The sequence below is a fragment of the Seriola lalandi genome, unplaced genomic scaffold (genome assembly GCF_002814215.2).
Source record: "Seriola lalandi dorsalis isolate HSWRI2012SDOR001 ecotype SW California unplaced genomic scaffold, Sedor1 jcf7180002054286, whole genome shotgun sequence".
NCBI classification, from domain to species: domain Eukaryota; kingdom Metazoa; phylum Chordata; class Actinopteri; order Carangiformes; family Carangidae; genus Seriola; species Seriola lalandi.
The window spans coordinates 410112-422955 of record NW_019524839.1 but is presented as its reverse complement, the minus strand read 5'-3'; the positions used below and the strand labels follow the sequence as shown (position 1 = coordinate 422955).

The following is a 12844-nucleotide window of genomic DNA, read 5'->3' as shown; positions in this document are numbered from 1 at the left end:
AAACATCTTCAGGAGCGTCACAAAAATAAAAAAAACGTCTTTCAATCTCATTCTAGACTTTTGATGTCCCGAGGCACAATTAAAGGATAATGAAAATAATATTCCCATTCCAATGGCATACAGCTGCACATCCCTGCTTGCTCGGTCAGGCCCTTCTACTTGTGTGATATGATGATTATCCAGCTCAAGCTCAGGGTGTGTGCAGATTGGCTCCCACCTGTGCAGAGGTAATTACAGTTTCACTCCTCTCCAACAGTCACTGGGAACAAGACCATAACTCTGAAAGTGAGACGCCACACACAGACCTGTCGGATACAGAGTTAACACTCCTGCACACTGACACACACATATTCTATACTATATTCCCCCCTCCACACACACCAACACACACACATCCAGAAACACCATTCTTACAGACACATATGCTCATAAAGTTTGCCTCATTTTGAGGGATTTATTGCATTCTAATAAGCATCAATGTGATTTAATACAGCAAGTAATATTCATTTTTTCAGAATAATTTAAGACTCCTGGAATCTGTAAAACAGTTGTGAAAATGATTGAATATAGAAAAATATATTAAGTACCATTAGCAGTATATCCCCACCAGCAAACAAAGGAAGCTCTTTAGCTTTATCATTTACTGAGGGACACACTTAATGTTGGAATTGAAAGAATCTTAAAAATATTTGCATAATTTACTCAAGTGAGTTCGCAGGTCGAGCACAGGGATTGAATAAACATTCAGAAATAATTCAAAGGAAAAATCTGAAAGACCTGTTCAAAAATATCAATTGGTACTTGTAAATGAAAATCAACTTTACGTATATTATGTATTATGTATTATATATACATATATATATAAGAACTCTATGATTGATGAATCAATCTCAATATATATATCATTTAAAAAAAAACCAGAACCCATCATTTTCACCTATCCAATAGTCAAGATAACAGTTTTAGAGGCATATCATCTACAGTTCCTATGACATTTATTGCAATGTTATAATTCTGTGGGATTTTCTGTTTCTCAAAAATAGCTATTTATATAGCTATAGCCTAGACAATAAATTATAAAGGACTTGAAAATTCCTATGTGGTAACATGTTCCCTTAAACCATGTTTCTTAAAAGTCCCATCCCCTCAGGTGATGTTATGAAGTCAATGTGTGTCATGCTGCATTTTCTTCAAGGGTGTGTTCATAATGGTGTGTTTGTAAATCCAGTTAGACAACCTGATGATCAAAATAGAAAAACATAGTCCAATTTTTTTTTTAAAATGAATTAAGACAAATAAATGACAATAGCTAATCGTGAGGTACTGTGAGCGATGCAAACTAACAAGCCTTTTGTTGGAGGAAAAAAATTGCCCTTGAATTCAAACAGATATTCAAATGATTTGCCTCACTTCCTCCCTAACCAGTGTGCTCACTATGCAAAACAGAAACTTGACACTGGCAGCACTCCATGACTGCTGTTTTTTTAATCTATTCTACCCAACCAAAGGTAACTTCATGAACCCACCCAATAGTTTCCAATAATTACATACTTGCACCAAGATAGACACAAAGAAAATGCGATGGCATCCAAACTAATTACACAAGGTCCTTTTTTTTTAATTTTTTTTTATGTATTCTAGTGTGTTTGCATTAAAAGATGAACAGTGTCTCTCCTGTCGGAAGATTACAGTTTGATTCCATTGTGCTGGTTCAATGTATCCAAGTAAAAGATCTTAATTCAAACAGGGATTTGACTGTGTCCTGGTTAGTTGCTGTTTTGCTTCTGTTGCTGTTGTTCATCCTCTGGCAGCCTGCGAGTCTCCCTCATAGGCCCTGTTGTCATAGAGATGCTGATGTCTCTCTGGGTCAGGGCTCGCTGGGTCGGTCAGTGGGACTTCGTAGAGGGTGTCTCCTCCTGCCACTGTGATCACAGTGACATCTGGTGGTGAATCGGCAGAAATGCTCTCTTTTGTCTCTTCCTCAACTCCCAGTGCTTTTAGGATGTCGCACTTGCACATGGGGCAGGTCCTCCTCTCCAGCAGCCAGGGCTCGATGCAGGCTTTATGGAAGATGTGGTCACATGTGAGCACTGTGACCACTTCGCCTGCCTTGTAGGATTCAATACACACGGCACACATATGGAAGTCGGAAGTAGTTTCCTCATCCTCTCTCTTCAGTGTGCGTACGTGTAGACGCTTAATTGCCCTCTTAGCCTCTGTTTTCAGCCTCCTCTCAGACCGCCTGTGAATGCTCAGGCTGTAGAGACGATTTGCAGAGATAAACACAAAGTAGGCGATTGAGGCTGCTGTCACAATGAAGAAGGCGATGGACAGGAAGTAAAGCCAGTAGGTGTCCATCCAGGGTCCATGAGGGCTGCCTGGTTCAATAAGCATCTGCACATCTGTCCCATTCTTCACCAACTTGACAATCTCCATGCCCTGAGTGTTGCCAATCATGATAGCCACAATACCAGCTGCATCTGAGTGTGCCATGTGAGTGGTGCTGTTGCCACTGCCATCCACATTATACACCACCACACCAGCTGCTCCTTGACGTTTGGCAGCATTGATCTTCTCACTAAAGGTACAGTTGCCCCTTTTCACCAGGGCTATCCACCGCGGTGAGCTGGAATTACGGTTGTACACAGGATCCGGGCCGCAGCCTTTGGGGTCTCCCTGGGGAAGTGTAACAATGCCTGTGGTTTTCTCCACGGGAGAGTTACGACCAAACACCCCACACTCACAATATTTTTCCACAGTCTCATTGTTGTTAACATAGCCTATTTCCATCACGGCTGTCCAAAATAACAAGGCAGCTGAACACCGAGCAAGCCCTGACAGAAACAGCAAAAGCAGCAGACAGTGTTGTGTCGTCTTACCCATGGCAACACTCTTCTTAAAACAACAGGAAACCCTCTGTTAGCGTCTTTAGCTCCTTTAAAACTCCTCTGTTAGTCCCAGTTCCTGGTTTGTTCCAGCCACAGCGATCTGAACACAGCTACGGTGTCACCCAACCTCCTGTCTAGAGTAATCTGATATGAGCCTTTGGTAACATAACACGAGCTATGCGTCAGCCACTCACCTCTTGTTATCTTCCTGAACCTTGAACACTGAGCGCTCCTTGCAGAGGGCAGGGTGCTGGTATTCAACAAGTTGAAGTACACAAAACACACAGACCTGTGCTGTTTCCAGAGGCAAGGAACAACATATGAGAAGGCAAGACGCGATAAGCAAATGATAAGGATAATTTTGTGGACATAGGTCAGTAACACTCAGCAGTCCTGTGAAACTAATAAAAGCTGCTGACTTTTCCTCATGTAACAATGAGTAGAAGGAACTACACCCGTTTTTCTGGTTCGACTTGTTTCCTTCCCCTATTTCTGTGTCGTGATAAGCAAACTGACAAGTATTACTCCTCTGCCTTGTGCTTACTCACTCTGAAGGACAAATACTGTTTGCTTCTAACAGCCACAGAGACACATTATAAATGTGTCCTGTAAATCTCAAAGGGCTTGCACAGAATCATAATAAAGGTTTTCCCTGTGTTTGGATACTTGGAAAGTATTTAAAGAGCTTTATTCCACACAGCTAACATACCAGTGACAACTGAGCTGGAACAGAGCATTGTCAAGTTTCCATTGTATCTTCTTACACACAAGTGAAAGCGCGCGCACACACACACACACACACACACACACACACACACACACGTACACTGAGAGGGACAGAGAGGCTTCCAATGACTAATGAGATGGAGGGGTTTCTCGCCAAGCTGCTATTTTACCTTGGTTCTCCCACACACACACACACACAAACACACACACACACACACATTGCAGTACACGAGCCTTTGCAGAATGTGCTATTGAATAATGTATCTCAGTGAGGACAAAGATCTGTAAATAAAAGAGAGCCTGGTATTTATTTTCAGTATGGCTGCAGCTCAGTTCCTGATAACAGGAACAATGATGCTGCTATGACCATTAGACTCCTGAAATAACCACACAGCAGAAACCAAACTCAAACTAAACTTATTAATACCATTTTAACTAAAGAAGGAAAATGCTTTATTTTTCTCTATTAAAATGATATTCTGTGGTGTGAATTTAGGAATCACATTTACAAGATATCCTCTCAGCCTTTCTGCTCCAATAGCGACACCTACTGGCTCGTCGTAGAAAATAAACTGCTGCACTAACCGGAAGTCACCTGAGTCACTCAGAAATCCAGTCCTCAACACTGTAAACACTGAATAACAGCTGATACAACACTTGATATAAATATATAATGAAAAATTATTCTTTGAAATTATTATTGTTATTTCAGTAGTTTACATATTGTATGTGTTATTAAGAAATAACACCCACATATACAACAAAAAATAAAAATACCACTAAAGTTCAAAGACTTCTCAACTAAATGAATAACTAAGAGCTCATTAAATAAATAATCTTATACAGGTCAATTTATGTTATAGCCACAAAATTGTAATATAATCTGATACATATTTCTTAAAAGATTAAGCTCAAAAGTCATGTGCTCCACTTAGTAATGAAAATTGGTATTATGAAATAAAATGGTCATGGGGGAAAAAGTGTTGTACAATAAAGAAAAATGATATTTTGAAATAAAAACTGCTGGAATTAGATTTAAAAATTACCTGCAATAAACCCTGTTACTGTAAAAAAGAAGCAAGATGAAATAGCATTTCATAAATCTGTGCTGAGCTTTAATAATATATGAGATTATTTAAAAATTTCCTATTGCATATTTTTGTGAGACTTTATCCATTATTATTATTTCTTTCATAAAGGCTGATTTACTTGTTTAATATTAGCCTACAAACTTTGGATCATGACATACAGGATGGTCACACACAGCTACACATTTCCAAACTACAAGATCACTCACAAGACAAATCACAGAAGCAGTCTAATTATACCACACAGGGGCGCCACTTACTCACTGGTGTGTATTATTTGACAGCGGAAAAACACTGTTTTTACTCATCATGTTTTTATCATCCATCACAACAAGAGACGCAAGTGCAGCCTCGTTTGAATGATGTGCCGATTCTACTGATTGAATCAAAACGCCAAGTAGCTTTTATGAGGAATTCATTATTCTCTTAAAGAAATCTTAAAGAAATCATCTTCAGTGTTTCGCATTCATGTAACTTATTTCATCACAATGTTAATAGTTCAGTTCAGGGCCACTGAAAAAAGTTAAGGAAAGAAACTAGCTCACCACAGGTCTGTGTCCGTCCATCAGCTCAGTGTCTCCTAAACGTGTAGCTGTCTTCTAGTCACTCTAGTCTCCCTTGTCACTCTGCACACACACGCGCGTGGCACGCATGCACGTACGTACGTTTTCTGTCATCTGTTCTTAGATGCTTAATAAGTGTTGTAATATATATATATGTGTGTGTGTGTGTGTGTGTGTGTGTGTGTGTGTGTGTGTGTGTGTGTGTGTGTGTGTGTGTGTGTTATAGCCTTTGGTTTGAATAGTCACTGCAACTAAGTTTCAGTCGCACATTGTTATCGATGTTATATCACTGTGTTATAAACAGTGTCCAAACTTTTTACTGGTACTGTACAATTAAAATATATTGAGAGAGAGAGAGAGAGAGAGAGAGAGAGAGAGAGAGAGAGAGAGAGAGAGAGAGAGAGACTCTATCCTTTTTTATAAATATTTACAGACGAGTGGATTTGTTTTACATATCTGTTACCACTGTTAAAGTTGCGGTAGAAATGTTTAAAGGTGGGCTTCTTGTGAATTACACCCCTGATGCCCCTCAGGCTGGAGGCTGTTCAAGTCGACTGGAATGACTCGCAACTCGTGACCCCCCCAGTCTTTGCAGCGCCAGACCTTAAAAAATGCTTTCTCCCCCAATAATCTCCCTCTTTGCAGCCTGTAGTCGTAGTGTAGCGTTAGGTGCAGCGTTTGCAAGCAGCTTCAGCCCATATTTAATCTTTGAAAGCTTGATAGAGTAGAGAGACATATGACTCCTTGGAATAATCTGCCAATTTCGCCCTATTGACTCAAATGACCATGAATAAGGCTGCTCCCCTGCAGAGAAAGAAGAGAAAAGATTTTATACCTTACTTTCTGGGATTTGTAATATTTTTGTATTGCACGGTCCATCTTGTGTCATTTACAGCTGACACAGCTCGGGAACCGCACTCCGCCAGGGTGCGCCGGGCTCTTGGTAAGAAAATCATGTGTGTGTTATTTGACCTGCTTTATGGTGTCTGTATTATTCCAATCTATTGAATGAGTCGTTCTGAATGTCACGGCTCGTTTTCTTGTTATTTAAAACATCACTTGTGGTTCAGCAGCTGTGACAGTGTTTGCTCTGTATTGGCATGAACTCACCGTGTAACTGCAATTAAGACTCGAACCTCCAGCGACAGGGTGGCTGTTTGGGGTCACAGATTTTTTTAGCAATGATGACCACTAAGCAGTGTGTGTGTGTGTGTGTGTGTGTGTGTGTGTGTGTGTGTGTGTGTGTGTGTGTGTGTGTGTGTGGCCTGTTGTTTCAGAGAATGAGACAGAATGCATCTCACCACAGTCCTCCGAGTTTCCTGAGGGCTTCTTCACGGTGCAGGAGAGGAAGGATGGGGGGCTCGTCATTTATTTTATGCTTATTTTCTACATGCTTTTGGCTGTCGCCATAGTCTGCGACGATTACTTTCTGCCGTCTTTAGAAGTGATCAGTGAACGTAAGTGACGTGAAACATCTTGTATGTGTACAATATAGAGGCCTCTGTGTGTTAAAGGGTGGGGGGTCGGTCATTGTATCACTGCACTAACTGTACTGTAGGCTGAATGTATGATGGGAATAATGCGGATTTATAGCATTTAATTCTCACTTTTTCATATAATATAGTTACAATGGTGTATAGCTATATTTAATATGATCAATTAAAGATAAAAGTTCAGATGCAATTTGGAAGCCAGCTGTAGTGGTTTTATTTTGGGGACATTTATGGAATAAAAGATTTTTGAAAGCAATTGAATTGAATTGAAATGAATTGAAAGCAATTCCACAACAGCAACAGACATTGTTTGGAGAAACTTTAAAGGAATCTTTAGGACAGATCAATATGTGGGCAGATTGTGTAAATGTAGTCCATAATGTTTAATGGTTTGAACATATTTTTAGTTGAATTATAATTCATGGAAATAACTTTTATCAGGGTGTTGTGATTTTCCATTCTGTGTTTCTACTTTTGCTTTAAATGAGGAAGTAATATAACATTAAACTTAACCAGAGCTTCAACCAATACTTATTTTCATCATTGATTAATCTGTCTATTTTTTTCTTTAATGAATCAATTAATCAGTTAACCTATGAAATGTCTACAAAAGACTTGTTTTGTCTGATCAACAGTTCAAACCTAAAATATATTCTGTTAAACATGATATAAAACAGAGAAAAGCAGATAGTCTTCAAATATTAGAGGCTGAAACAAGCAAATATTTAGTATTTTTGCTTGTTTAAATGATCTATTTTCAAAACTGTTGCTGATTAATTTTTCTACAATTGACTAATTGATCATTTGAATCATTATTAAATTGTATACCTAACAAATAAACTTATAGGAGGTGGGGATATATAACATTTATGCAGTATAATGCAATTCCACACATTAGAGAAAGCCCAACAATAAATAGTTATTGTTGATTTGTCATTCTTGAGGTTGTAGTTTATGGTGTTGTTAACCTGGATCCCTTATCATCAAGTTTTCTTGTTGTTCTGTGTGTGCCATATAAATGATCCTGTCTTCCTGGCGTCTCTCTCAGGTCTGGGACTGTCTCAGGATGTTGCAGGAGCCACATTCATGGCAGCTGGGAGTTCTGCACCAGAACTGGTCACAGCCTTTCTGGGTAAACTTGCAGTGATATAACAATGATTACAACCAGCAATGTCGATGATGACACCAGCATCATCATCATCACTGTCACTGTGTCCCTTTCCAACCCAATGAGCTGTGACTTCACCACCATATGGCAACAGGGAGGGACCGTGGCCTTTGATGAGGAGATTTTTTCTCTCAGCACATTGATTCTTTTTCACTGTCCCTGTCCTCAAAGCTAAGATGTGCTCTTCATGCGTGTTGTGTGTTAGGTGTGTTTGTGACAAAGGGAGACATTGGGGTCAGCACCATCGTGGGATCAGCAGTCTACAACCTGCTGGGAATCTGTGCTGCGTGTGGACTCTTGGCCCCTATGGTACATTGTCACAATATTCAGACAACAATTACAGCAGCACATTTACTGGGTCAGAGCTGAAGAAACACTGTGTATATTGCGTTGTACGAGCTGTAAAACATTTATTTTTGTTTCCTTTAACAGGCAGGGCGTCTCACCTGTTGGCCACTGTTCAGGGACTGCCTGGCATATGGCATCAGTGTTTCTGCTGTTATTGCCATCATCTCTGATAACAAGGTTTACTGGTGAGTGTGTTTGTATATTTGTGTGCCTTGGCTCAACATCAGGATATGGTTTATACGATCTTCAAACCATACACCACCTGCATGTGCAAGGTGGCGGTAAAAGACAGCGTCAGATATTATTGTCTCGTGACACTTAGAACAACATATAGATGTCAAAACAACTGTATCGTACAGTACTGTGACTCATTTATTGTACTGATAGTACTTAGCAATAAAAGTCCCTCAATAAAAAAAAAAAACTTATCAAAACAAAACTGGAATGTAAAGTAACCAAAGATGATTAAAAGCAACTTGCTGGTGTGAGAAAAGACACCTAATGACTGAAACAAGCTGATACATAAGCAGGGGACAAGAGCAAGATACATTTTTTTTTTTTTTTTTAAAGAAAAAAAAGAAAAAGATCAGTAAAATAATCTACTTAAAGGTGATATTTGTTAGCTAGTGGCACACAGCAAACATTAGCATTAACGGCTATTTACTAGCTTTACCAAGTTCAGCATCAACGTTAGTTCCTTTACTCACTCAAAGCTGTCTCTTAGCAACGCAAATGTTGACTCGTGTCTCTATCACGTCTTTTCTTTTACTGAAGTTAGCATGCTAACCAGCTAGCCCCGGCCTGTCTCTTCACTTTCCGACAGCGACTAACTGTAGCCTCCAATCTGCCCTCAAAACGTAGCTCTGCTCAGAGGGTGTAGTTTCTTATATTATAAAGACAACAATCGCCGAAGCTCTTGTCAAGTGACAATCACCACCACCCGCTCTCAGCAAGAAACCATATTCAGCGGCAGAGAAAACATACAAATAACCCTTTTAATCCATAGATTTTCATCATTTAAAATATATTTAAAAAATGTAAAAGCAAGGTCTAGTACCGTAGTCCACAGCCCACTTCAAGAAATGGATCTGAGGTCCAAGGTTCTGTACCAGGTCACATAATGACACCTGAGCAAGTTCCATATGCTGAAGTAGGCCAAGGGATTTTGGTCAAAAGCTCAGGGAAAAGCTTAGCAAGTGACCTTGCTTTTAGAATATTTACCACTATATCTGTCCCAGAGGGCAGGAATTAATCATAATCCCAAACTGTATGTTTTGCTTACAGGTACGACGCCGCCTCGCTGCTGCTGGTCTATGGCGTCTACATAGTGGTTCTGTGCTTTGACCTTCGCATCAGTGAGTTTGTCCTGAGGAAGCTGAGCCCTTGCTGCACCTGTCTGGGTAGAGGGTCTGGGGAGAAGACTGAAACACAGCCGCTGATGGGCTGGAATGACGACACCAGTCTGCGAATCCACAGTCGCTCCAGAACAGACAGCGGCATCTTCCAGGACGACTCAGGATACTCTCATCTGTCTCTCAGCCTGCATGGCCTCAATGAGATTCCTGAAGGTAAATCACACTTCTTAGTGATAGTGCACGGTTTTTGACGATTTTAAACACGGCGTGTCTATGACTCCTTGGTGATGATGTAACTCACATTTACTCATGTTTGTCTGCTTGCGTCCTAACAGAGCATAAAAGTGTGTTTGCTGTGCCAGAGAGCGACCTGAAACGTATCCTCTGGGTTCTGTCTCTGCCCATCATCACTCTACTTTTCCTGACCATCCCTGACTGCAGGAGAAGGTTCTGGAAGAAATGGTTCATGATAACCTTCCTCATGTCAGCTGTCTGGATCTCAGGTTTCACATATCTGCTGGTGTGGATGGTCACTGTCGTCGGTGAGATCATTGTTTTAACTTTTCATTCTGTGATGAGCTTGTGTCAAATCTGTACATTTCCTTAGTCTTTTCAGTCGCTTCTAGTTGCAGGTATAAATCAGCCCATCACTGACTGGGCTGTAAAGCCTTTGTTGATCACAAGTGTTTGAAACTTGTGAGAAAAATGTCTGATTTGCAGAGTAGAATCACATGTTAGTCTGCTGGCTAATTCCTGAGATGCCATTGTCCTGGAAAGTTTAGAGGGGGGTTATTGTAGCTCCAGTGGGCCATGTGCCGACCCAGCCACAGCAGGATTACAGTCCGCTTTCCCCCCTGAGGAAACACAGTCATGTGAGCAGTGGGTGTACATACAGAAATACCCACAAGCACGGGTCCAAGAGCAGATATCCCATCTACAAGAGAGATGTAAGCTATATAACTGACCTAGGATCAGGCTCATAGCTCAACTTCATCATGTGATGGTGGTAGTTCCACTCAAGTATAATGAGATTATTATCCAGTAGTCTTATGAAAGAGCAGGCATGTGACCCAACAGGTACAACTCAAACATACAGTATGTGATTGAGGATGTTTCCCTGTGGCTCTGTTCTGTACACTACTGTCACAATATGCACTTCAGAGACAGTTAGCTCAAATGAATGGGTTAACATTTGGTTGACTTAATGAGAATGATTTTTCCCACCACAGTGGCCTCCAGCTCCAGAGTCACAGCTACCACTGAGCACACAGGATCATGCTCTTTAATATTTCTTTTTTTGGGGGGAGTGTGTCATGCCATGAAAAGGAGCTTACATTCAGGGATTACACGTTAGGTCTGTTGGGTTTAGTATGGCTCACTCTAATATTTTTAGACTTGATTTGACAAAAAAAAAAAAAATGATTAAAATGAAAGGAATTAAGTATTCTAGGAATTACATGGCACCAGCACATAATGTAGGAGAAAACATTGTCAGTACATGTAATTGGACTGTTAAATAATCATTTAAATGTAAATGATTAAGTTAGTAGCTAATTGAAATTTTCTTAAGTGGGCAGGGTTCTGCTTGGGGAATTTGGTCTTATGATCTCAGTATATTGAAAATCCTGGCTACAGCCTTCAGCGGTGACTTATTAACCCTATAGCCATCGTTCCAATCAGCTGCTGTTCTCTCCCCATCTTGATGTTACCGGAGGAGGGCGGGTCTGATTTTGTGTTGGTATTATCTCGACACAGGTGAGACCCTTGGCATTCCTGATACAGTAATGGGACTCACTCTGCTTGCTGCTGGAACCAGTATACCTGACACCGTAGCCAGTGTGATGGTGGCCAGAGAAGGTAAATGATCATGTCACCAACCACTATATCCTGCATGGACGTCTAAGACCCGTCAAAACAAAATGATTGAATCTAAAATCAGTTCTTCTTAAGCAACATCACTGATTCATTTCCTAAATAAAACCTGGATGTGGTAGCTGCTGAACACACTAGCCTTCTACCACGTACTGCTGAGCACTGAGCTCTCTTGCTGAAAGACATTTAAGTGGCAACTGTTGATTACACATTCACATTGTTAAGTTTTTTGATCAGCTATTTTAAAAATGAAAAGAACAAACTTGCCTTGAGATAACTTCTGGTCTAAATTGGCACTACAGAAATAAAATTGACGTAATTTAAATATATTCTGTGTGAATAGAGACTTACATGTCTTCTGTTAAACAGGGAAAGCTGACATGGCCATGTCCAACATAGTGGGCTCTAATGTTTTCGACATGCTCTGCCTGGGTCTGCCCTGGTTCATCAAGACTGCCTTTGTGGATACAGACAACCCTGTAGAGGTCAACAGCACAGGACTGGTCTTCATTTCCTCCACACTCCTCCTTTCAATCATCTTCCTTTTCGTAGCCGTTCATGTTAACGGATGGAAACTCAACTGGAAGCTGGGAATCGTTTCTCTCTTCTGCTACATTCTCTTTGCCACTCTATCCATCCTGTATGAGCTGGGGATTATTGGGAATAACCCCATAAGACTGTGCAGTGACTGAAAACTGACCTCGCCAGGACTGAAGCCATATTTCCTGAGACTCCAACAATCCAAAAGCACAACAAAAATGTTAAGCCTATAAATCTTCAAATGCCAAGGCAAGGAGGCCCTGTCCCACTCACATGCTTTCAAAGATACTGTACCATGGGAGATGTGGGCTGGCCACGTCTCTGGAAGAGGATGATCTCTTTTAGCAATACATTTCACCAAAGGTGGAATTGTACAAAGGATCACTTTCTTGTGCCTGCTAAGATCCAGGCCAGACTGTTATCATACAATGAAGACCTGTTATCAAGATCTGAGATGTCTTCCGTCTTACTCAAGGCCCATAAATGGAAAATGTGCCGTCACAGAAGTGACTGCCGAGTTCAAATGAATTCAAAACTATCAAGTCAGTGTCAACAAATAAAAAGGTGTCAACTAAACACATTTGACCTTGTCCTTCTTTTTCAGTATGTGGGCGGAATTAACAAAAAAAGAGGCATCATCTAAACCTTCCTGATAAGCTTTTACGAGGACATTCTTATTGCCCACAATGAAGAATGGAGGAATGAGCCATAAATAGTGAAAAACAAAAAAGAAAAAAAACTTTCCACTCATCTTGTTACCTAAAATGATCAACTGATCAAACCCAAGCTTTGATCAGTTGTTC

The 12844-nt window shown here is 40.5% G+C and overlaps 2 protein-coding genes across 2 annotated transcripts; one reads left to right on the top strand and one right to left on the bottom strand.

Annotated features, from left to right (window-relative positions):
* Positions 1 to 423: 423 nt before the first annotated feature.
* LOC111654703 (RING finger protein 148-like) lies at positions 424 to 3270 on the bottom strand. The gene has a single exon (XM_023405821.2). The coding sequence runs from the start codon at positions 2881 to 2883 to the stop codon at positions 1798 to 1800; it is 1086 nt and encodes a 361-aa protein (XP_023261589.1). The 5' UTR covers positions 2884 to 3270; the 3' UTR covers positions 424 to 1797.
* A 2610-nt stretch (positions 3271 to 5880) lies between these two features.
* slc24a5 (solute carrier family 24 member 5) lies at positions 5881 to 12617 on the top strand. Its single transcript, XM_023405843.2, has 9 exons — positions 5881 to 6208; positions 6543 to 6722; positions 7807 to 7890; positions 8132 to 8235; positions 8359 to 8459; positions 9559 to 9842; positions 9965 to 10171; positions 11385 to 11486; positions 11871 to 12617. The coding sequence occupies exons 1-9, from the start codon at positions 6046 to 6048 to the stop codon at positions 12191 to 12193; spliced, it is 1548 nt and encodes a 515-aa protein (XP_023261611.1). The 5' UTR covers positions 5881 to 6045; the 3' UTR covers positions 12194 to 12617.
* Positions 12618 to 12844: the final 227 nt, after the last annotated feature.